Here is a 24571-nt window from a genome sequence, read left to right on the forward strand (position 1 = left end):
TGCGCCTCCCCTATATAGAAGTGTTTTGGTACTTCCCTTATGCACTATGCTTATCATTGTCAACTGGGGTTCGAGGCCTGAATGCTGATTGGCTGACAGCCGTGGTATATCAGATCGTATACCACAGGTATGACAAAACATTTAGTTTAACTGCTCTAATTACGTTGCTAACCAGTTTATACTAGCAATAATGCACCTCGGGGGTTTGTGATATATGGCCAACATACCACGGCTAAGGGCTGTGTCCAGGTACTCCGCGTTGCGTTGTACAAGGAACAGCCCTTAGTCGTGGTGCAGTGCCTTTCGGAAAGTATTCAGACCCCCTTGACTTTTTCCACATTTTGTTACGTTACAGCCTTATTCTAAAATGGATTAAATGAAAACATTGCTATAACAATTCAATTAACTCAACATTCTCCACACAATACCCTATAATGACAAAGCAAAAACCAGTTAAGACATTTTTGCACCTAAAAAACAACAACATATTTGGATATATATACCTTATTTACATAAGTATTCAGACCCTTTGCTATGAGACTCAAAATTGAGCTCATGTGCACCCTGTTTCCATTGATCATCCTTGAGATGTTTCTACAACTTGATTGGAGTCCACCTGTGGTAAATGTTTTGGAAAGGCAAACACCTGTCAATATAAGGTCCCACAGTTGAGTGCATTTCAGAGCAAAAACCAAGTCATGAGGTCGAAGGAATTGTATGTACTGCTCCGAGACAAGATTGTGTCGATACACAGATCTTGTGTATTGTTGTATGACGTTGGGATTAACTTTCTAATGTTTTGCGAAGGCCTTTGCTGTGATGGCCGAGAACATCCTGACAGAGATGGATTTTTTTTGTTTATTTTTCTCAGGTTGTGTGGTGGACGGAATACTCTCCTCAAGTGGAGCCGTGACAGCTTTTGGCACTATTTGGCCTGCTAGATACAGAAAATTATCAGGTACTTCTGTAGGCCTACAAAGATTTAATGTTTTTATGTTTCGTGTTCATCAAACATTTTTCTCACATGAACACGTTGCTAATGTTGAGGCACTGGAAAATATAGAAAAGTGACAACATTGATTAGCTCATAGACTTTTATGTGTGCAATGCTCCTCCTCACAGGGAACCATAATGTGGTCCTGTGTTTCCTTTTCATGGCTGGACCTCCCTTTATGTTGCTCCACTTGAAGCACTAATTGTTTCAAAAGAAAAATAATGTAAATAATCACAAATGGAATGCTTAAAACACCATAACTTTTTCAACAACAATTCAAAGGGTTGTTCATTGAAAACTAGTACAAAGTTTGATACGTTTCATAGTGTGGAGCAAGATAACAAATAGGCCTACCTTCAACAATACTTAATAATGAAACTTAAACCAGAAGCATGTCTGGTGTACCTTGAGGTTGATTCTGAAAGTGGTGATCTTTGATAGAAATCTGAACCTCCCTTTGCCTTGTTTCACTGCCTGTGGAGACGTGGAATCACTCCAGGCCTGCTCCTCAGACCCAGTGGCTATGACAAATGCCTCTCTGTCAAGGATGTTGTCAGCCATTTTAACTGTAAGAACTTCAGCTGGGAAAGTCAGTTTTCCATGGTGTTCGGCCTCCATTTTGGGACTAGAGGTCCCAGATACGTTTTTATGTGTGTGTGACAGATCGCCCTTGTGAACAGATCACGGTATTATTGTAAATCTGCGAGAAACTGCCAGACACTAGAGAGCTACTACCATCAAGAACAGTCGCTTGAGAGGTAGTGAAACTTGAGCTACAGCGGCTTGATGCTCTGGATGGAAAATCATGAAGATCTCTGCTTGTGGTGGCCAAAAGTTGAGAGTAAATTCCCTCAGCATATTCTGTGACCTTTTAGCAAGCCTAAGGGTAGAGATTTCACTCTTGTAAAAACTGATTGTGAGCCATATGAAGTGTATCGCACAAAGGAATGTCAGAGGCTTCAGAACCCACATTAACTGTAGTAGTTAAATGTTCCTCTAGCATAGCTGGCATATTTGTTTGACTGGCCAGATTACTTGTAGGAGGCTCAGGTGTGCACGCAGAAATTTGTGCAGGTAGACATCTGCTACACCTCGATAATTGCTTCACTGGCTTCTGACTTCAGGTCAACACTAGTTTCTTAATGGTTGACATTACACTGTCACGTCCTGATCTGTTTCACCTGTCCTTGTGATTATCTCCACCCCCCCCCAGGTGTCACTTATTTTCCCCAGTGTATTTATCGCTGTGTTTCCTGCCGCTCTGTGCCAGTTTGTCTTGTATGTTCAAGTCAACCAGCCTGTTTTTCCCTGTGCGCCTGCGTTTCTATTCGCTTTTACTAGTCCTCCCGGTTTTGACTTTTGCCTGTTTTTCTGGACTGCATTCCCGCCTGCCTGACCATTTTGCCTGACATGACCTCGAGCCTGCCTGCCATTCTGTACCTCTGAACTGGTTTTGACCTTTTGCCTGTCCACGACCATTCTCTTGCCTACCTCTTTTGGATTATTAATAAACATCTTGGACTCTAACCATCTGCCTCCTGTGTCTGCATCTGGGTCTCGCCTTGTGCCCTTATATAAAAGACATCCAATCCTTGTGTCAGAGGGTGAAGGTATGAGCATGTTTAGACTCACCATGCTGCCAGAGGATACTGTCTCTTTTCGAAGATGTTTTTCTCTGATGCAGAGTCTACCAGATTAAGACCACCAACACAATCCCTTGATGCTAAAATAAATTTGTGTGTGAATCATGAAACTCATCCATTGTTCCTTGCTCTCTTCCCTGGAATTCTCCTGAGTCCAAAATGGCAGCAATGACTTCCCCTGTCAATGGTGCAAGGCAGGCCTCAATGTCCCTATCCTCTTTAGCTGCAGTGATCTTGGTTTGAGGTGCAGTCTGGCCAGTGACTTCAAACTGCCGCAGAGACAACAGACGCCATCTTTTCAGTGGCTTGTATGGCATATCGCCTCCCAGTGTCACAACACACAGGGCTTGATTTACCTGAGCTGGAACAGGGTCAGTTAACCTGACCCACGACATCGCTGTCCACAGTCCTGGACAATCCAGGTGAGCCAGAAGAGCTGGATTGATCACCCAGTGCCTGAAGAATTGTGTCCTCGGCGATCCCAAAGAGGGCATTCAAAGGATTTGCCAGGGGAGCCTCTCCTCCATGTACCCTCTGCAACGAGGTCTGGGAACTTGATCAGTCTTGTCTGATGTTTACATATTGATCTCTCTAACAATTGCTACTTTGAATTAACCAATACTTCATTATCTAACCAATATGTAATAGTTTGTTCTCAAGTGTTTATACACTGCGTGTACAAAACATTAAGAACACCTGTTCTCTCCATGACATTGAGTGACCAGGTGAAAGCTATGATCCCTTATTGATGTTATGTGTTAAATCCCCTTCAGTCAGTGTAGATGAAGAGGAAGAGACAGGTTAAAGAAGGATTTTTAAGTCTTGAGACAATTGAGACATGGATTGTGTGCCATTCAGAGGGTAAAAGGGCAAGACAAAATATTTAAGTGCCTTTGAACGGGGTATGGTAGGTGCCAGACACACCGGTTTGTGTCAACAACTGCAACGCTGCTGGGTTCTTCACACTCAACAGTTTCCAGTGTTTATCAAGAATGGTCCACCACCCAAAGGACATCTAGTAAAGTTGACACAACTGTGGAAAGTCCACATGGGCCAGCATCCCTGTAGAATGCTTTTGACACCTTGTAGAGTCCATGCCCCGATGATTTGAGGCTGTGCTGAAGGCAAAAGGGGAGGTGCAACTCAATATTAGGAAGGTGTTCCTAATGTTTGGTATACTCGGTGTATGTGGTGTCTGCATTTTTTACAATAAACATTTTAGTTTCTTCGCTTTGTAACCTTAACTGTCAAATGCTGTGTAATGTGTGAAAAAGTTAACCTGAATGGAGTACTGGGGAAAGGGGGATACCTAGTCAGTTGTACAACTGAATGCCTTCAACTGAAATGTGTCTTCTGCATTTAACCCAACCCCTCTGAATCAGAGAGGTGCAGGGGGCTGCTCTAATCAACATCCACGTCTTCAGCGCCCGGGGAACAGTGGGTTAACTGTTCTGCTCAGGGGCAGAACGACAGATTTTTACCTTTCGATTACTGGCCCAACGCTCTAACCATTAGGTTACCTGCCGCCCATTTGGGTCAGGCACACCGTCGAGGTGTGGTTGGTGAACATACAGTCCCTTCTAGAAGAAGAATGTAGGGTGGGTGTGCGGGAGCTAAAATAATGTCTGCCACTGCTGCCCTTCCTCAATGCTTTGCTGTGGTAACTGTGTTCGCGGATCAACACCAAGCTCTGTTCAAATTCAGTGGATGAGGAGTAGGGAGTCTTGATCTCTTGGCTGCACAGAAACTTTCCACTGCTAGGCCTTGTGGGTAGAGCTTTGTCATTAAACGTCACCATGCGTGACTGCTTCAAGTGAGTGGATGAGGAGTGGGGAGTCTTGATCCCTTGACTGCACAGAGACTTTTCATTGCCAAGCCTCTTTGGTAGACCTTCTTCATTAAACCTCACCACACGTTCCTGAATGCTTGTAATGGTGCAGCACTCTGATCCAAAAAGATAGCCCTTGATGCCGCTTGCTTAGCGGCGTCAATCTTTAATATGTGTGCAAGGTAATGAGGATCTCAATCACCATATGGGAAACCATGTTCGCTATCCCATTTTGGTAAGGTGTACTTTGGTCATCTGTTTCAATATAAAACATATTTATTTTTGAGAGATTGTGGTGTCAAGTGCTTAGTAATCAACGTGATACACTTTGTCCAACTTTCTATGAAATTATCACAGATAAACTTACCCGATCTCTCATGCCCTCTTAAATCACCTTCCACTGCCTGATAAAGAAAACAAAAGTAAACATGTTCCGTTGTTTTGTCGTGATGAGCCAGGTTGTATATAGAATGCATAGTACTGAAAGATTTTGACTCTTGCGTAATTCCTCCTCTAAGAGTTAAATTTACTGTCACTCTGTTTTGGTATTGATCTGAAGACTGAGCTCTGGATGAACAGAACACTACATGGGGACCTAAAGGTCAACAAGCAAAATGACTGAGGTCTAATCCAAATACCTATACAAAGTTAACCATGATCTCAATACTCTCACTACTACTAGACCAAATCAATTTGACATTTTTGTCATTGGCTAAAATAGGATATTAATTGCATTAATGAAAGCCACCTGCCCTTTTATCAAATGAATCTTCCTTTGAATTGATTGTGTGACTTTTAAGTGGTTTTGATTGAAATACTGAATCTGCATAAGAAATGGCACACTAATCATACTAAACAGAGTAACATCAAGTCAAAGCAGCCCATTATTTAGCAAATCCATAGACAGATAGATTAAAACCTAGCAAATAATCCAAATGACCAGAAAACCAATCTTACCTTCCCAGACTTCTCCTTCTTCTCTTATTTTAAGCTGAGCAACTGGCTCTTTTTACTTTACCTCCTTCTCCATCTGTTTCTCCTGGTGACTATCTTCCAAGTCCTGTTATAATCAAGTGTTGTTACAATCATCATCATAGCCTATACAAAATGAAGCTTTTTTTTTACAATGTTTGTAGACATTGTAGACCATTTTTGTTGAAAACACGAACTCCAAGCTGCCAAAATAGACCTACCTTCTTTTTCGTCTGACATTAAATCACGTTTATAAAACAAAACCAACAAGTGCAGATGTGTGCTAGTGCTAGTCCAGCTAAACATGTGCTGTATATACCGTGGACACAGCAGAGGGTCTGAACGGCAGAAACCAAAGTAGCCTAAGGATAAGCCCATGTTGACCTTGACATCATAATGATTGATGTCATAGTGGACATTGTCATAGTGGACAATAGTGGCCCTTGACAGGAACTTGCATGCATGCAACCATGTCCCATTAAATTAGCCTACTAATGTTGTAACAACTCAACCTGTTGTAGGCATAGGCCCAATAACTGGTTCTACACAGTTAGGCCTATGTGACAATATTTCCTTCATCACTCGCAAGTCAACCTATTCTTAAAAGTTAAACTTGGTCATTGATTTTTTTTTAAAGACTTCTGCTATTCCTCACTCACCATTTTGTACATTCTGTCTTCATCCATGTCCATGCACTATTTTGAAGACCTGTGTGGTGACTTTGTCACAGGACTATGCTTAAAAGTTAGATGCAACAACAAATAGCCACGATCAGAGATTCAGCACCATTCTACCGGACAGCGACTGAATCAGAATTTCACGATCTGACTTTCAGCACCACAGTGCAGAGGACAGCGGCCCTCTCAAGCGCAGTCCAATTCCTGTTACAGCAAAAAAACAAAAAAGTGTGCTGGGGCTCCCGTGCCCTTTGGCTGAAATAAGCATTGTAGCTTTAAGTCAAATGTGGGCAAAACAAAACAAGGTGTTGTGCCGTCCATAGTAGGCTACAAAATCTGTAAGTTCTTATTCTTGGGCTACTTTTTACGAATATACAATAAATGGTAACGTGGGTAGGCTAACTTACTGGGTAACATGGGTTATAGGCGATTCCATAGCAAGACTAACCTACCAAGATTTCAATGCACAGTTCAGTCATAAGCTAACCAAATTGATATAGTTGTATTCAGGGGTGGAAATGGGAAGAAATCACCAGAGGAGGCTGGTGGGTGGAGATTTGATACCATTCCAGCCATTACAATGAGCCTGTCCTCCTATAGCTCCTCCCACCAGCCTCCTCTGTATACGTGGTCCTTCTGTAGCTCAGTTGGTAGAGCATGGCGCTTGTAACGCCAGGGAAGTGGGTTCAATCCCCGGGACCACCCATACGTAGAATGTATGCACACATGACTGTAAGTCGCTTTGGATAAAAGCGTCTGCTAAATGGCATATATTATGTGTTGGGGGTGGGGGTCACAGAGCTACAGTAATAAGATCGAGGATTGAGATGTATGACCTTTTCTTGTTTTGCTCTCTGCCTCCCTCCAGTGGTTAAAATAATACATGATACCAGAGATGGTTTAGAGCAGCAGTATTCAACTCTAACCAGCAGGATCCGGACCTCGTAGGGATTCTGTATCAAAGTCACTCATCGCAAATACGCTCATTGCTAACCAGACTTTCAGACAGTCTCAGGAAAAACTGGATGAAATACAAATACATTAAAAGGGGATCAGAGGTCGGAAAACTTGGCCAGTAATTGAGCTAGCTACAAACGATCTCTGATCGCATAGAATGGCTATGTTCAAGCAAAGTTTGTGGAACAAATGCAGTGTAAAATGCTCACAAAATAAAAATTACCAACTTTGAAGGATATCTAGTCACATGTTTATTAAATCACAATATTTGAGTCATATTTGCCTCAGTGGTAAATACATCTGTTAGTATATATTGTTTTCAAATCACCTGTTAAAGTGATTTAAAACTAAACATTTTATGATGTACAAGTAAAAAAAAGATGTGCACTATTTTTTTTTTTTTGGGGGGGTCACAAATCAGTGCACCCACCACAACTTAAAATTATTGTTTGAGTGATCACACCATAATTGCTTTCCAGTTCCTTGTTGCTGGATGGTACTAGATCTGAAATCTCTAGTGTCCTTTAAACGCCATCAGCCTTCATTATGAATCTCAGATAGGTTGTCGATGGACTGCAGCAGTTGAGATACTAGACAAAGACTCTCTGCACTTGTAAGTAATTGCCTGTGGACAGAATCAAACGGATAGCCTGAACTTGGAGCAAATACCACAATGTTTAATTAGGGGTTATGTAGAAAACACTATGAAATTGCACATTACCCAATACCCACACAATCAATATGAGGGACTGTTTTTATCCCGCCTGTATGTAGATGACACTATGGGAGAGAGAACTCACTTGATGGAAGTCTCTGCATTGAGTGCTGCTTTGTTGAGGTACTCTGAGGCCACTTGCGCATTATGTTTCATTGTATTTAAGGCAGCTGTCTCTCCGGCTCGAAGTCTCTCATTTTCATACCGGTACCCCTCTACTTGGCCCTGCAATATAAAGAGGGTCACATTATGCAATCATATGTCACTGAAGCTCACCATCCCAGTAACGCCAGCAACACCAGTAAAGGTCAAACCTGTAATTGATGCAGCTCCTGTTTGAGTTTTGATACAATGTTTTCAGCCTTAACTGCTCGTTTCTGTCAAGAAGAAAAAGGTCAAAATCATGAATTAAGACTTCATATCTCAACACACTTTTGTTTAGTAACCGATCATGACAATTTGCTTGAAATCCTATTGAGACACATTTCAGATAATCAGTGAACAAAAATTATTCTTCATCTTTATCGAACGGATGAACTAGGAGAAAGGGACAGGTGCGCACGGTCATTAACTGCAGGTTCTGCTCGACGGAGTGGACCATGGTCTCTAAAGCCTGAGCCTCCCTCTCCTCCTGCACTCTTCTCTTGTGCAACTCATCTGTGACGTGGCGAATTCTATGGGGCAGTCAGAGAGACATGACGATGAGCATAGGTTAAACACTCTTTAAACAGCATTAACATACGGTACCAGTCAAAGGTTTGGACACACCTAAACACTCAAGGGTTATTCTTAACTTTTTAAAACAATTTTCTACATTGTAGAATAAAAGTGAAGACATCAAAACGATGAAATAACACATATGGAATCATGTAGTAACCCCCTCCAAAAAAGTGTTAAATCAAAATATAGTTTATATTTTAGATTCTTTAAAGTAGCCACCCCTTGCCTTGATGACAACTTTGCACACGCTTGGCATTCTCTCAACCAGCTTCACCTGGAATGATTTTCAACAGTCTTGAAGGAGTTCCCACATGCTGAGCACTTGTTGGCTGCTTTTCCTTCACGCTGCGGTCCAACTCATCCCAAACCATCTCAATTGGGTGGGGGTCAGGTGATGGTGGAGGCCAGGTCATCTGATGCAGCACTCATCACTCTCCTTCTTGGTCAAATAGCCCTTACACAGCCTGGAAGTGTGTTTTGGGTCATTGTCCTGTGAAAAAAGAAATGATAGTCCCACTAAGCCCAAACCAGATGGGATGGTGTCACCAGCAAAGCACCCCCACACCTCCTACTCCAGGCTTCATGGTGGGAACCACACATGCGGCGATCATCCGTTCACCTACTCTGCGTCTCACGAAGACACGGCTGTTGGAACCAAAAATCTCAAATTTGGACTCATCAGACCAAAGGACAGATTTCTAATGTCCATAGCTCGTGTCTCTTGGCCCAAGCACGTATTTTCTTCTTATTGGTGTCCTTTAGTAGTCGTTTCTTTGCAGCAATTTGACCATGAAGGCCTGATTCACGTAGTCTCCTCTGAAGAGGTGATGTTGAGATGTATCTGAAGCTTTTATTTGGGCTGCAATTTCTGAGGTCTGGGATTTCTGAGTCTTCCTTTCCTGTGGCGGTCCTCATGAGAGCCAGTTTCATCATAGCGCTTTATGGTTTTTGTGACTGCACTTATTTGTGACTGCACTCAGTTATTGAAATTTTCCATATCAACTGACCTTCATGTCTTAAAGTAATGATGGACCGACGTTTCTCTTTGCTTATTTGGGCTGTGCTTGCCATAATATGGACTTGATCTTTTACCAAATAGGGCTATCTTCTGTATACCACCACTACCTTGTCACAACACAACTGATTGGTTCAAATGCACTAAGGAAAGAAATTCAACAAATTAACAAGGCAAACCTGTTAATTAAAATGCATTCCAGGTGACTACCTCATGAAGCTGGTTGAGAGAATGCCAAGAGTGTAAAAGCTGTCATCAAGGCAAAGGGTAGCTACTTTGAAGAAACTCAAATATAAAATATGTTGATTTGTTTGACATGTTTCCATGTGTTATTTCATAGTTTTGATGTCTCCACTATTATTCTACAATGTAGAAAATAGTACAAATAAAGAAAATCCCTGGAATGAGTAGGTGTGTCCAAACTTTAGACTGTATGTGTACAGTTGACATCTTAAATGTACATCTAAAAAGTAATATTCAAAGCATTACTCCCATGCCATAACATAATATAGGCTTTAACACCGTCCCTTCAACACTGCTCATGCACCGGGTAGGTCTGTACTCTGCAGACCATATCAACTGGCAATTCTATCCACCTACCTTCGATCATCATACTCAGACTTTTTCACAAGATCTTTAATGTGCTTCCTGAGCTGCGCATTTTCCTCCCTCAGCTTAAAAAGAGAAACAGAAATAATCAAAATAAAGGACTTGTGACTAATCCCACGTGATATCCAATCACACATCTGTAAGCAAAGCCTTGAGAGAGGAAAATGACCTTTTGTTGATCCCTATTGCCATTCTCGGTACTACTCTTCTTGGTCTTGTAGGTGAGCTCTGCCATTGATGTCTCGTCATCTCCCTCATAATTCACTGGGGCCCGTTTGGACTGATGTGCCTCTGGTGAGAATTCTTCATCCACCTGCCATAGGGAGGATGAAGTCTCCTCTTCTTCCTCTGTGCACAGGGAGGACTGACCAGAGTACGTGCTGCTGTCTGCTGCTGCAGTGCCACACAGTCCAAACTCATGTGCCTCCTCAATGGCTGATGGCTGGTAACTCCCAGCCCACTCCTCCTTAGTGTCATTTTCCAGAAATTGAGGAAACGGTGTGTGGTCCATGTAAAACTGACCCTGGAAGTCTTGATCGAAGCTCTTCGGGGCAGTATATGCCCCCTCTGCCAGGAATGTGCTCCCATATGCCTTCTACAACACAATAAGCAGCAGTAAGGTAAGTCACATTCACACCAAAATTCCACCAAAAGTAATATTCTTAACAGTCTGACCAGGCCTTGTATATCATGCTGTGACTTTTCCCAAGGACATAACACCTCATTTCATGCATAGGCTTTGTAACAGTTAATCTCTGGGGTTTAATGCAAGACTGGTTCATTTTAAATGTTCAGCACCTTTCGCGTTGAGTAATTCTTCTCATCTGGATCCCCTTTCATATCTGGGTACTGGTTTTTACTGCGGATGAACTCTTTGAAGGAGAAAGGATTCATCTCCTCTCCATCTTCTCTGACTTCATCTATGAAATAAGACATGTCGGTAAATATTTGGATGATAGTTATTTTCAAACTGTCTGGCTGACATTATTGGAGAAATACACGAGTTGGAATTTGTTGTGGATGTGTAGGGGCCAATACCCCATCCTACTCCAACAACAAGTGCCATGGAATTTGTAAATCCAGATTGTCTCACTAAAGGGCAGCACTGTGCCAGGGCAGGGTGCCTGGGTCATGGAGTTCTTAGACCAGAGGTAAGAGTGCCTCACTAATGGCCCTCCAACACCATGCCAGCAGAAATAACTCTGATCCTGGTACCAACCATGCCAAACCCAGCACTAGACACTTGTAACACAAATGAATGAACCATTGCACCATCACTTGCTGATCACTCTTCGATGGTGCTGAACAGATGTGCCCCTGTCTCAGGTAGATGATGAGATGTGTGTTTTTGCATCCAATGATGTGAATATCAAGTAGCCTATGTCTATGGTTGCATGCATCATGTCATTTGAATACTGGATCAGCTAGATATAGCTAGTCTATAACCTAGAACTGAATATTGGACAGATGGATTTGCTGTGGAAGTAACAACTTACCAACTTCGATTGTATTGTTTTTTTCAGAGGTTTTATGCTTTGCCATGTTGACGGTGAACCAGTCAATCGGTAATGGTATGAGCGGTTGTCAGCTAACTTCAGCGGCTAACGCGTTGTTAGCTAGCTAACACGGACCGTTTACGTTACCTAGCTAGCTTGCTGAAAACAATGAAATAATGTACTAGCAAATTACTGGATGTAGACGAAATGACTTGTCATACCAAAGATAATTGATCAAAATGACATATTTTAGATGTGGTTGTTGTTCGTCAGCTGTGTGCGTCGATGCGCCAAAGGTTTGCTAGCTGCTGAAAATCACGTGGACAATCCTAAACTTCTCACTGGGTACGATTCAGATGACGTTTTAGGGAAAATAAACAACATTTCCCAGGAGTCGATCCGATTTCCCGGCAAATTTTACACGTGCCGCGATTCATTCGAAATCCCGGTAAGTGTAAAAGTGTATTTGATTAAATTGTCATTCTCATACATGTTTAAAATATTGCCCTGATCAGTTGCACACGTCATGGTCGGCGAGTCGTCACCTTTATTCGGTTAGTAAACAACCACTTAATTTCGCCGTCGTGCTAGCTAGACTAGCTAGCTAACTACAACGGAAATTATTAGGGCACTTGTGAAACTGATTTTGATTTGTTTTATTTGGGCTTGGTGAGGATAAAAATACAGTTAACTCGCATGACAGGTTAGTCAATAACACTACGCACTGTTGGCAAGAAACGATAGACGTATTTGTAAATAGATGGAGCATGTTGAATGAATTACACACAGCTAGCTAGGTAGCCAGAAGATTCTGACCCTTCCTTTATGCTTGTTTACACTTAGCTGCACTACTGAGGTCTGAACGCCATCATGGTTATGAGTAAGACATTACAGAGCTGGTGCGAGATATTTTCGGAAAATGTATTTCAATGCAGGGGTTGGATATGCCAATGTACTCCCAGTTGGACCTTTATCCAAACTGATACGTAGAGAAGATTGAAATACTGCTAGTTTTTCTGGAAAACTGACCTTTATCATCTTCAAGCTAGCTAACAGTAGCCACAGCAGCCATTATGGAATGGCATGTCACCTTGAACAACAAAGGAGCTGACTGGCTGAAACTGCCATTCCAAGATGGTTGTGGTGGCTACTAGCTGGCATGAGGACAAAAAGGACACTCTTTTCTGTAAAAACTAGAAATATCTATCTGGGGCGGCAGGTAGCCGAGAGCGATTTTATTTTTATTTAGATTTTTTTTTACCTTGTCAGCTCGGGGATTTGATCTTGCAACCTTTCGGTTACTAGTCCAACGCTCAAACGAAAGGTTGCAAGATCAAATCCCCGAGCTGACAAGGTAAAAAATATGTAGTTCTGCCCCTGAACAAGGCAGTTAACCCACTATTCCTAGGCCGTCATTGAAAATAAGAATTTGTTCTTAACTTGCTTGCCTAGTTAAATAAAGGTTTAAAAAAAAAAAAAAGTATTATTCTCTATGTATCAGTTTGGATAAAGGTACAATTTGGAGGACAGTGGCATAGGGTTAGAATATTCTGGCTAGCTACAAGAGTTGCCACGATTATGGATTTTCCAGACTCAGTGCGTTTCTGAAATTTTATTTGACCTTTATTTAACAAGGCAAGTCAGTTAAGAACAAATTCTTATTTTCAATGACGGCCTAGGAACAGTGGATTAACTGCCTGTAGTCCAACGCTCTAACCACTAGGCTACCCTGCCGCATGATGAATACATGGGCAGATCATTCATATCAATCAATCAATCTTTCATTCATATTCATAATGCACGGGGGGGCTAGGATTCTCCGATGCAAGTTATACATGAGGACTTTGCTTAGTTTACGGATGTGGAAAATTGAAAGATGTCATGATAACCTGAATGATGTGTTATTATTTACTTTAATAGACTCAGACTGAGGAGAAATATTGACCATGTCCCAGGAGAAGCCAGATGCTGGCAGCCAGACACAGTCGCAGCCTCAGACTCAGTCCCAGACTCAGTCCCAGAGTGGCTCCAGCTCCTCCTCTGGGTCAGGCACTGTCAGCTCAGTGGACACCATCCCTGTTCGGGATCTTGGCTCCATACCAGAAGAGCCTGAGCCACAGCCATGGGGTCGCCTGCTGCCTATGCAGAGAGGCTTCAGAGCCCACGGTGAGTGCAACCACAAGACATGCCCTGGTTTTCTGGGTAGATAGCCCAAACTGAAGGTATCCTGTGACAGTCATGGAATTTTGGATGACCGATATTGGGTCAGCCAAATGATCGGGGTCACCGTTTTAATCGTTTGAATAGCCAAAAGAATAGACGCACATTTTCGCCTCTGCTCTGCTCCTGACTGTATGTGCTACTGCAGCAGTAGGGATGGGGGCGTAGCCCAAGGAAACCGAAGACTGTTTGTTACGACACCTTGCTGTTTCAGCCATAGAGATCCATTCTAATTCCTAATTCTATGGTTTCAGCAAGGGGCAACTAGGTTTGATCACGTTGTAGAGTCCATGTTACAGCAGAAACGGACTCAACTGCACAAATGTTCGGCTGGCAATTTTTTTTTAACGCCATTATGACTGTTCATTTTCATTAAGGTCTTCATCCATAACCGTCGGTTATACAGTGATTGTGCCAGCCTTACCTTCAGGATTAGCTATGGAATTGTAAAACGATATGTGATGGCTCCATATCTATCTGGCGTTATGGCTTAGCTTCTGGAAAATGCTGCTCCACATTTTTCAACTAACCTGGTCTTGGAAATACTTTCTTCATTTTGATTCAGAAGAAAGGTGTATCTTATGAATGTCTGTGTCTAGTTACAGGTGGTTTTTACCAACAAACAAAAAAACGGGAAAATTCTGGAAGCTGTAAAAATTCATGTTTTTGTACTGTGCGAGGAGGTTAGCCGCTGCACATCTAGCGTTTCCCAGCATCTTTGCGCTAGTCGGTTCTATGCGGCCAACGTGTAGAAGTAGATGACCGTGCGTCACACACACATGCCATTTTTCACTCGATACAAAAACATGGATTTTAAAATCTTTCTGAATTTTCTCTGTTTTTTTGAAGAACCACTTGCAACTGGACACGGACATTTCTAAGATACTTTCTTAGTTATTGATTTAGAAGAGAAGTGTATCAACAAGACTTGGTAAAAAAAATAAAAAAAACAACATGTAGCAGTGTTTTTTTTCTATTAGCTAAGCTGTCAACCCAGATATGGAGCCGTCGCATATCGCGCTACAATTCCGTCGCTACTTTAGGCAGTGAATACAGAGGCACGTTTTAGTTATTGAACGTTTTGCTACAGTTTGTACTGAACAAAATGTTTTCCCACCACGGTGCGCACCATTCCTCAACATTCTGAGGTATCTTTGATCCCGTTTGGGTGTGGCGGGGTGGGATCTGCTCAATATGGGTGTGACCATTTTTGAAATGTCAAACTACTGCTGCAGCACACTGTACAAAATCGCCCTCTGAGCCGCCGTCATCAAAAATGTTCTTCAACTGGTCATTCTAGAACAGCACTGTTTCCGTTCAATTGAACAACGTTGTGTCCTGCTGAACGCGGTCCATGTGGGAACTGTGTGCGCCTGTGTGCAGTTTGCTTTGTTTGTGTGAGATTCTTTGTATTTCTCAACTAGCAGCATTAGCATCTGTGTATTCTCTTCTCTATTGAAGTGATGGTGTTTGACATTTTTTTTTCAGACTGTGTTGAGGACGACACTTGGTTTGGCCGGGACAGTAAATGTAACTATTGCTTTGATGACCCCATACTGAAGAAATCGCCCAGATTTGCTACGTACAGCAAAAAACACTTCCGAATATTCCGAGTAGGTCTATTCATTTGACAAAATGATGTATTTCATGTTTTGTTTAACAGTAGTAAAATAGTTTTGTTCCCAATGTTTGCTCAAGTGATGACGGTCAGATCGTTACCTTGCAGGAGCAGAACATTGTCTATGTCTTTGACAACAGCGGCAATGGCACGTTTGTTGACGGTACAATTCTTGGGAAAGGAAAAACTTTGCCTCTAGCAAACAATGCGGTGCTGTCCCTAGCTGAGGAACGCCATAAAGGTAACCTTGTTACAGAGTTTTTTTTTTATTTTCAAGTCAATTCTGTTTTAGGTCACTGATACTCAAAAGTCTTAGCATTCCACTATATTTATTCCCTGTCGCTCTCAACATTAAGTATAGAGCAGCATCATTCCCTTCTTGGTGATGCCGGTTTTAGTTTTTGCATTTACAATCCATGAGATTGATAGTTTCTTCCCTCATTAGTGTTTGTGTTCATTGATCTCATGGCGGATGAACAGTCCAACCTCCCCAAAGAGTTCAGTGAGAAATACCTGATTACCAGAAAGATTGGAGCGTAAGTGAGCATTTTGATTCATTTGAACTTGTGTATTTTCTGCAAAAATCCAGATTTTCGTTTTGAATTACAGAGTGACATTCTAGTATGATCAATGTGTGTAAACGTGGCTGATAACGAGTTGTTGTACCAGTGGTGTGTGCGGGGAAGTGAAGCTGGCCTTTGAGAGGGCCACTTGCAAAAAGGTGGCTGTGAAGACCATCAACAAGAAGGACTTCCCAGCATCTGTCGGCGTAAGTCTTTTTGCCATTTTCCCCGTTTTCTAGTTGATGAATGTTACTGCAATAAAAGGAACTCTTCTTTGTGCAATTCTAGACTGCCACACGGAATGCGGAACGAGAGATCCAGATCCTCCAAAGGATAGACCATGTAAGTAAGTAATCATTGTCATTTTTAATAGCCTGTTTATACACTGAGTTGTACCAAACATTATGAGCACCTGCTCTTTTCATGACTGATCAGGTAAATCCAGGTGAATGCCTTGATCCCTTGGTGTCGCCTGTTAAATCCACTTCAATCAGTGTCGATGGAGGAGACGGGTTAGGGAAGGATTTTTAATTTTAAGCCTTGAGACGTGGATTGTGTACGTGTGCCATTCGGAGGGTAAATAGGCGAGACAAAATATTTAAGTGCTCTTGAACGGGGTATGGTAGTAAGTGTCAAGAACTGCAACGCTGCTGGGTTTTTCACCGTCAACAGTTTCTTGTGTGTATCGAGAATGGTCCACCACCCAAAGGACATCCAGCCAAATTGACACAACTGTGGAAAGCATTGGAGTCAACATGGGCCAACATCCCTGTGGAACGACATCTTGTAGAGTATACGCCCTGACGAATTGAGGCTGTTCTGAGGGCAAAAGGTGGGGTGCAACTCAATATTAGGAAGGTCTTCATAATGTTTTTTACACTCAGTGTACATCTATACTGTATTATGCTGTACTGACTCCCAAGGAAAGGAGCCTAGTAAATGTTTTTTTTTTGGGGGGTAGTCAAGTACCATAAAAGTAGTCATTTTCAACTTGTGTTTTCTACTGGACAAAGCCACAGTCATAACACTTTAAAAAAAGAAAATTCAACCACTATGTATCAAAAACACCTGTAGTATTTGCCTGCAATGTTTCTGTGTAACTTTTTCCTCCTGTCTATTCCAGCCATGTCTGATCAAAACAGAAGACTTCTTCCAAACAGACGACTCATACTACATTGTTTTAGAGCTGTGAGTTTAGTATTTAATTCAAGCCGACACTTTTTATATATATTTGTATCAATGGCAAACCAGTATCATTACATTGCGTGTAATATTTTCTGTAGCCCATCTATCTCAGAAGTACAATTTTCACAAAGCATCGTATTTCCTTTCCCCTTCGATTTATTCTGTTTCAACTGACCGCATGTATGTGTTTCAGCATGGAGGGTGGGGAACTCTTTGACAGGGTCAAAAGCAAGAACCAGATAGAGGAGTCAATTGCCAAGCTCTATTTCTACCAGATGTTGAAAGCAGTAGAGGTGGGTGGATTGATGTATTTCTCCTATTTTTTTTTTTTTCAATTTGAATTTCTAGAAGAGTGGTAGGCTTTATTAAATAGGCTCTGCTGTGATGTCAAAATACGCCATAACTATCTTGTTTTATACTGGAGATAGTTACTGTCACTTGAGTAGTTTTACACTGCTTCCTTATGCTGGTTTATTTCACATTCCTTCCACTAGTATCTTCACAACAATGGCATCATCCACAGAGACCTCAAACCTGAAAATGTGCTGCTTTCGTCTCAGGATGATGTTTGTGTCATCAAGGTAAGATTTGTCAAGTCATCATGTGGGTAATTTTCCCACAATAATTGAACGTGGTAGATGAAGTGTAAGTGAGGGTAGATAGTTATCCACCTGGAAACTCATTGTCTTCCTGAAGTGGGGGGGAATGAAAGCTTGGTTGAAGAGTGACAGGCCTCTCTCTCTCTCTCTCTATGTGACAGATCACAGACTTTAATCAGTCCAAGATACTGGAGGAGTCTGCCCTGATGAGGACCCTTTGTGGAACACCCACATACCTTGCACCTGAGGTGTTCACCGACGCAGTCACCGTGGGCTACAGCAGAGCCGTAGACGCCTGGAGTTTAGGGGTCGTCCTGTTTGTGTGGTAGGGATCCATACTACTGATGGCAGGGTAACATAAACGACAGTGCTGCGTGCTCTGACTAGTAGGAAGTGCCATGTAACTTGTTTCTGTCAACATTTAAAAGGAATTGTAATGCAATTATTTCAATTAATTTGCAAATAACTTGGGCCAAGATTACTTTTCAACAGCACGCAAGGTTTTCCTGTTCACAGATTCACATAATTTATTAAACTGGAGCTTACTTCCTGTCTTCCTCACAGCTTGGCAGGCTATCCCCCGTTCCACCCTAATGCACAAACTGGTTTGTCAGTCAGGGATCAGATCACGCAGGGAATTTATACATTTATTCCATCCAAATGGGACGGCATCTCGGATGATGGTAAGAGACTACTGTCAATCCTGTTTGACTCTGTCATGTGTGTTAGAGCACATAGAAATTCGAAAACAGATTCTTCCTGTCTCAGGTTGGGAAAGAACTTTGGGTACTTTACTACAGTCGTATTGATAATTCCTTAAATGCTGTCCCAATAGTTATTTTACTTATCCAATCATGTCTAGCGAAAGACGTCGTGAAGAGGCTGCTTGTAGTGGACCCCAATGCCCGCCTCACCATTGAGGAGGCTTTACACCATCCCTGGCTGATGGTAAGAGCTTTATTGCCGTCTCTCATTGCCTGGTCCTACTGCCATCAAGGCGGTACCTTTACTGGATGGAGGGGTATTTGGGGCTAGGCAGTGTTGTAAGTGGCAACAGTGAATAATCTCTGGTCCCATCAATGTCCGTCTCAGGATGAGGCCATGAAGGAGACTGCTGAATGCATCATGTACCCCAAGGACTCCGGAGATGCCACAGCAGCTGATGCCACAGCAGACTCCGTAGACACCACAGTAGTGAGAAACAATGTCATTCTACTGCAGCAGTGTTTCCCATCCCTCTCCTGGGGGACCACTAGACAGTTCATATTTTTGTTGTAGCCCTGCACTGACACAGCTGATTTAACAAAGTTCTTGGTGATTCCGTGTAGGACTAGAACACACACACACAGAGAGAGAGAGAGGGGTGTTGCTAACAAAATTGAACTATGTCTCTTGTTACTTTAGGCTTCAACTACAAAGAGGTCAAGAGAAGATGATGACGAGCAGCAGCCGGCAAAGAGGAGACCAGGCCCATCCACAGAGGCAACATGAGACCCCCCCCCCAGGTAGTTTTCCACCGGCAATTTGGCCCCCTGGAAATCTACCGGTATATTGTATTTTATCACACTTCTATAGCTACATTTCCATTAACTTGTCAAATGATTTTAGAACGTTTGAATAGAAAAATAGATGCGGCAATTGCCTGCTGCGGTGCGTTTTCATTGAACTCTTTTGACTATAGAAACAGCTATATGTAATGGTTACACATACGTTTATAATAAAAATGAGGTGGTTGAAGTGTTTCCATTAATAAATTGGCCACAGCCTGTATGCCCTCCCACCTATATGTTTTATGTCTCAGGTAGCCCACAAAGGCCAGCATGGATAGAATGCAGGAATTGACATATTTTAATAATTCTCATGTGCCAACATATCACCATGGTGAAACTTGCATCCAGCTAACCAGAATAGCAAGGCGAAGCAATTCAGGCTTTCTTGAAAGTACAGACAATTGTCCTGCAAAGAAACATTATTTTTATAGTTGAAAAACAGATTGAGCAAGCAGTAGGCGTTTAGAATTAAATGTGAAGTGGAGCTTCCAAATTCGGCAATCGTCATTTATTCGAAAACAACTTTTCCATCAAGTTCGAGAAATGTCGAAACAGATAAAAAGATGTCATCTATAGCTGCCGTTTCCATTACATCATGGTGCAATCATCTGAAATTTACTTGATTAACGTTACTATACACTGGACACAAATATAAACGCAACCATTTGATTTTACTGAGTTACAGTTCATATAAGGAAATCAGTCAATTGAAATGAGGTTCTAATCTATGGATTTCACATGACTGGGAATAGAGGTTGGTCACAGATACCTTTAGAAATATGGACCTCAGGATCTCGTCACAGTGTCTCTGTGCATTCAAATTGCTATCGATACAATTTTATTTTGTTTGTTGTCTGTAGCTTATGTCTGCACATACCATAACCCCACCGCCACCATGGGGCACTGTTCACAACTGCTCGCCCAGACGACGCCATACACGTGGTCTGCGTTTGTGAGGCCGGTTGGACGTACTGCTAAATTGTCTAAAACGGAGGTGGCTTTTGGTAGAGAAATTCGTATTCAATTCTCTGGCAACAGCTCTGGTATACATTCCTGCAGTCACCATGCTAATTGCGCGCTCCCTCAACAGCATTGTGTTGTGTGACAACTGCACATTTTGGAGTGGCCTTTTATTGTCCCCAGAACAAGGTACACCTGTGTAATGATCATGCTGTTTAATCAGCTTCTTGATATGCCACAACTGTCAGGTGGATGGATTATCAACACATTTGAGGGAAATAATATTTTTGTACGTATGGAACATTTCTGGGATCTTTTATTTCAGCTCATGAAACATGGGACCAACACTTTACATGTTGCGTTTTATATTTTTGTTCAGTGTACATGTTGATTTCCAACTTGTGGGCACATACTAAGCAATGTCTACTGGAAATGTCCTCCTGTTTTGTAAATAATTGTCTTTGTACAGCTACTGTTGAATAAACAAACATTTTCCACTGGTTTTTATTGTTATGCATCCATTCATTCTAGGCAGTTGTATGTCATTGAAAATATATTACTCTTCTAGATAATATTTTATATTATCTTACTCTCTTCAACATCTCCACTCCAGATCAAGGTTCATAATGCTGAACCATCTAGCTAGTAATTTTGTAGCATATCACACAGAGGTTAATGTAAGGCACGGATCACTCTCCCATTGAGCCTATAAACAATCTCGAGGTCAACATGGACAGCACAAACATAATCAGTAAAGACATCTGGTAGTAGTGTTGCTTTCAAGCATCGTGCAAGCTTTTATATCAAATCATATTGAGATTATTTCATAGCTTTGCTTTGGACCTGTCCCGGAGACTGTACAGCACTGTGTGTGCCTTGCCAAAGGAATCACCCAGCGCAGACTGGACACGACTTTTCCAGCTCAACAGCTTGGGACGATCCTTCAGGATGTCTCTGCCGCCACCTAGGGGCTGAGAACAAAGCAGTCAATTCATTTAGTAGGCTGAAATGGGTAGCAACCCATACATCAAAATGTATTGTAAGTGGTCGAACAGACAGTCGTGAGATTTGACATATTCCTGACTACATTGTAGGACCATTTTCTCAGCAGAGGTGGCTGGTTCACCCAGTGGCTAAGCTCTGATAGACCAGTTAACCCACTGCTCCTCACCTGCATGAGTTCACACATGGCCAGCAGGTCAGCCAGGCTGATGTCATCTCCACAGAGGAAGGGCTGTCTCTTGAGGAACATGTTCTCCAGCTTCTCCAGAGTGTCACTCAGGTCTGCCAACGCCCGCTCCACCTTCAGTGGGTCTGCTGGCTGCCCTGTCATATGGGGCAGTAAAACCTACAGCACAAAGCAGTGATGCGTGCCATCAACAACAACCACAGAACATGAGATATGACATGTTCCATAACAGTACAATTATATTGCATAAATGTGTAACACCCTGCAAAAAGATGGCTGTGGGGCTAGACTATATTTCACCTGCCAAGTGACAGTAGTGCTCCATGAGCAAGCCGTACCTCCATGAGAAAGACCTTGGCCGCATGTGGCCGGGTGTTGGTATGGTGCCAGGCTGTGTATTCATCCACTCTCGCCCTCCTCTCTGGGTGGCGTGGGTACCAGTTACCTGGGACATCATATTTGGTGGCCAGGTATTTTAATATGGCATCACTGTAACAAGATGAGGGAGGGGAAATGCCCCTTTTATTTATTTTCATTTTCAACAAAAAATGTTAAACTACAGAGTGAATGAAGAGTGTTACCTCTCAGTCAGAACAAAGTCATTGTCGACCATCACAGGGACCTTCTGCATGGGATTGAGTTTTGTATACTCTGGTGTCCTATTCTCCCCTATATATAAACAAAGGTATTGATATACAGTATGTTAATTACATTTCTTTGAGGTATTGGTTTATGCATGGAGCAATATTGAACAAAAATAAATGCAATATGCAACAATTTCAACGTTTTTAAGAAGCCGGATGTGGAGGTCCTGGGCTGGTGTTGTTACACATGGTCTGTGAGGCGGGTTAGACGTACTGCCAAATTCTCTAAAATGACGGATGCAGTTTATAGTAGAGAAATTAACATTCAATTCTCTGGCAACAGCTTTGGTGGACATTTCTGCATTAAGCATGCCAATTGCATGTTCTTTCAACTTGAGACACATGTGGCATTGTGTTGTGTGACAAAACCTAAACATTGTAAAGTGGTCTGTTATTGTCCCAGCACAAGGTGCACCTGTGTAATGAGCGTGCCCTTTAATCCACTTTTGACATATAAATAGAATGAATAGATAGTTAGCTAGCTAGTACACATTCGCGACAACTATCAACAGAAAACACGCATTTTGCTGTGCAGAGTAGGACAAAGTTCAAGGTACAGTAGGTCTAAGTTCAATGCAGGACAGAGCAGATACATTTAACTTTTTAAACAATGTCGCGCTCAGTCTCTTTATCAATATATCAAACCTATATATGCATTTCCAATTAACATTAACAATCTTGCTTTAGTAGCAACCAAAACGATACATATATTGATTGCATGTTTAACGTTAGCTAGATTATGTTGGTAACTAACGTTAAACGTTAGCTAACGTTCGCCTAGCCCGCTTGAAACTCACCTTTTCGTATTGCAACTGTTTTCACCTTGTGTGGAATTTTATTGCAGTTAAGAAATATATGTATTGCTCTACATGGTTGAGACAATAAATCTAAATACACTTCTAGTTCTACGGCCTTTCTACCAGCCATGATAAACGTATTTGTATTGCTTGCCAACGTTCGCTAGGCACTGTAGACTACTAGTATTTTGCCAGCAGCACAAATTGTCACTTTGTAGGATAATGACGAAACCTTCCAAGTAAAAGCCCCCGTTTGAAACCATTGCCATGTGGATAACTAATTCAAATTGTATTGAATTTTAATCAATGGCCACTTTAATTGTGTCAACATGAAAATGCAAGAAGTAATTTATGAAAACAAATAAAAAATGTGGCGGCAGGCAGCCTAGCGGTTAAGAGCGTTAGGCCAGTAACCAAAAGGTTGCTGGTCCGAGTCCCCAAGCCGACTGGGTACAACATCTGTCGCTGTGCCCTTGAGTAAGGCACTTAACGCTAATTGGTCTTGTAAGTCGCTCTGGATAAGAGTGTCATGTAAAAATGTCCAGAATATTGGGCTGTAGCTTTTCTACCTGTCTCAGCTAAAGTGGGGTGGAAAATACTCCGTTGGGTCTCTACTAACCAAATATGGTTAGTTTTGGATGGGGACTGTGTCGCACGGCGTGCTGCTGGCTTTTCACTCTGCCCGTCCATAGCTCCCAATGCAATGCACTGTAATAGACTGTACATGGGATACATACTGGCTTGTAGAAAGAACTGTTCTTCCTGTCTCAGTTAAAGTAAGGTGGGAAATACTCAGTAGGGTCTCTACTAAACAAATATGTGTCCCCCTCCAAAACGAACCATATTTGGTTAGTAAAGACCCTACTGAGTATTTCCCACCTTACTTTAGCTGAGACAGGGAGAAACAATGTCTCTCTACAAGCCAACAAGTATCCCATATACCGTGTATTGCATTGCAGTAAATGGAGTGGGTGGAGTTAGGAGTCACCAGTACTCTGTATTAAACCTGTTGCCCAGCACAATTGACTCATTTAAGTTTTGCAGACTCTATTGAGCAATTCCAATAACAAATATTAGTATTTGATTAAAGTGTATTTCTTTAAATATACACTGAGTGTACAAAACATTAAGGACACATTCCTAGTATTGAGTTGCACCCCCTTTTCCCCCCAGAACAGCCTCAATTCGTCAGGACCTGGACTCCATACAAACGCTCCACACCGCGTGGCCGCGGCCACCCTAATCTGGTGGTCCCAGCGCGCACGACCCACGTGGAGTTCCAGGTCTCCGGTAGCCTCTGGAACTGCCAATCTGCGGCCAACAAGGCAGAGTTCATCTCAGCCTATGCCTCCCTCCAGTCCCTCGACTTCTTGGCACTGACTGAAACATGGATCACCACAGATAACACTGCTACTCCTACTGCTCTCTCTTCGTCCGCCCACGTGTTCTCTGGTCAGCGGGGTGGTGGCACCGGGATCTTCATCTCTCCCAAGTGGTCATTCTCTCTTTCTCCCCTTACCCATCTGTCTATCGCCTCCTTTGAATTTCATGCTGTCACAGTTACCAGCCCTTTCAAGCTTAACATCCTTATCATTTATCGCCCTCCAGGTCCCCTCGGAG

At 42.3% G+C, this 24571-nt stretch overlaps 3 protein-coding genes across 5 annotated transcripts; 1 reads left to right on the plus strand and 2 right to left on the minus strand.

Moving 5' to 3' along the window:
* Positions 1–7295: 7295 nt before the first annotated feature.
* On the minus strand, positions 7296–11937 carry entr1 (endosome associated trafficking regulator 1). The gene is made up of 8 exons (XM_035735442.2): positions 11627–11937; positions 10929–11050; positions 10300–10725; positions 10122–10195; positions 8349–8460; positions 8101–8163; positions 7872–8011; positions 7296–7696 (listed from the first exon to the last, which is right to left on the minus strand). Exons 1-8 carry the CDS (start codon positions 11670–11672, stop codon positions 7606–7608), a joined length of 1074 nt encoding a protein of 357 aa, XP_035591335.1. The 5' UTR covers positions 11673–11937; the 3' UTR covers positions 7296–7605.
* chek2 (checkpoint kinase 2) lies at positions 11930–20896 on the plus strand. Of its 3 annotated transcripts, none has more exons than XM_035735439.2 (15): positions 11930–12074; positions 13547–13792; positions 15335–15459; positions 15573–15705; positions 15910–16000; positions 16134–16233; positions 16316–16369; positions 17151–17215; positions 17406–17505; positions 17707–17793; positions 17973–18136; positions 18376–18494; positions 18674–18759; positions 18904–19005; positions 19216–20896. In XM_035735439.2, the coding sequence occupies exons 2-15, from the start codon at positions 13573–13575 to the stop codon at positions 19300–19302; spliced, it is 1533 nt and encodes a 510-aa protein (XP_035591332.1). In that variant the 5' UTR covers positions 11930–12074; positions 13547–13572; the 3' UTR covers positions 19303–20896. The 3 variants fall into 3 exon arrangements, with proteins under 3 accessions (XP_035591332.1, XP_035591333.1, XP_035591334.1); XM_035735440.2 differs by having other exon boundaries at positions 12035–12180; XM_035735441.2 differs by lacking the exon at positions 11930–12074 and adding an exon at positions 12207–12329.
* Positions 20797–23140, minus strand: gstt2 (glutathione S-transferase theta 2). The gene is made up of 5 exons (XM_035735443.2): positions 22952–23140; positions 22092–22179; positions 21849–21999; positions 21493–21669; positions 20797–21292 (listed from the first exon to the last, which is right to left on the minus strand). The coding sequence occupies exons 1-5, from the start codon at positions 23079–23081 to the stop codon at positions 21146–21148; spliced, it is 693 nt and encodes a 230-aa protein (XP_035591336.1). The 5' UTR covers positions 23082–23140; the 3' UTR covers positions 20797–21145.
* Positions 23141–24571: the final 1431 nt, after the last annotated feature.

The sequence above is a fragment of the Oncorhynchus keta genome, chromosome 25 (genome assembly GCF_023373465.1).
Source record: "Oncorhynchus keta strain PuntledgeMale-10-30-2019 chromosome 25, Oket_V2, whole genome shotgun sequence".
NCBI classification, from domain to species: Eukaryota; Metazoa; Chordata; class Actinopteri; order Salmoniformes; family Salmonidae; genus Oncorhynchus; species Oncorhynchus keta.

What these genes read in the sequence shown, in the direction of transcription:
- entr1 (XM_035735442.2), bottom strand. Translation starts at nt 11,672, where the DNA reads ATGGCAAAGCATAAAACCTCTGAAAAAAACAATACAATCGAAGTTG. An exon ending in AGAATTACTCAACGCGAAAG is followed by an intron (nt 10,726 to 10,928) that starts GTGCTGAACATT and finishes ATTGTGTTGTAG; the next exon opens with AAGGCATATGGGAGCACATT. An exon ending in AGGAGCTGCATCAATTACAG is followed by an intron (nt 8,012 to 8,100) that starts GTTTGACCTTTA and finishes TTTATATTGCAG; the next exon opens with GGCCAAGTAGAGGGGTACCG.
- chek2 (XM_035735439.2), top strand. Translation starts at nt 13,573, where the DNA reads ATGTCCCAGGAGAAGCCAGATGCTGGCAGCCAGACACAGTCGCAGCCT. An exon ending in AGCTGAGGAACGCCATAAAG is followed by an intron (nt 15,706 to 15,909) that starts GTAACCTTGTTA and finishes TTCCCTCATTAG; the next exon opens with TGTTTGTGTTCATTGATCTC. An exon ending in TACTACATTGTTTTAGAGCT is followed by an intron (nt 17,216 to 17,405) that starts GTGAGTTTAGTA and finishes TATGTGTTTCAG; the next exon opens with CATGGAGGGTGGGGAACTCT.
- gstt2 (XM_035735443.2), bottom strand. Translation starts at nt 23,081, where the DNA reads ATGGCTGGTAGAAAGGCCGTAGAACTAGAAGTGTATTTAGATTTATTG. An exon ending in GACTTTGTTCTGACTGAGAG is followed by an intron (nt 22,000 to 22,091) that starts GTAACACTCTTC and finishes ATCTTGTTACAG; the next exon opens with TGATGCCATATTAAAATACC. An exon ending in CCAAGGTCTTTCTCATGGAG is followed by an intron (nt 21,670 to 21,848) that starts GTACGGCTTGCT and finishes TTTGTGCTGTAG; the next exon opens with GTTTTACTGCCCCATATGAC.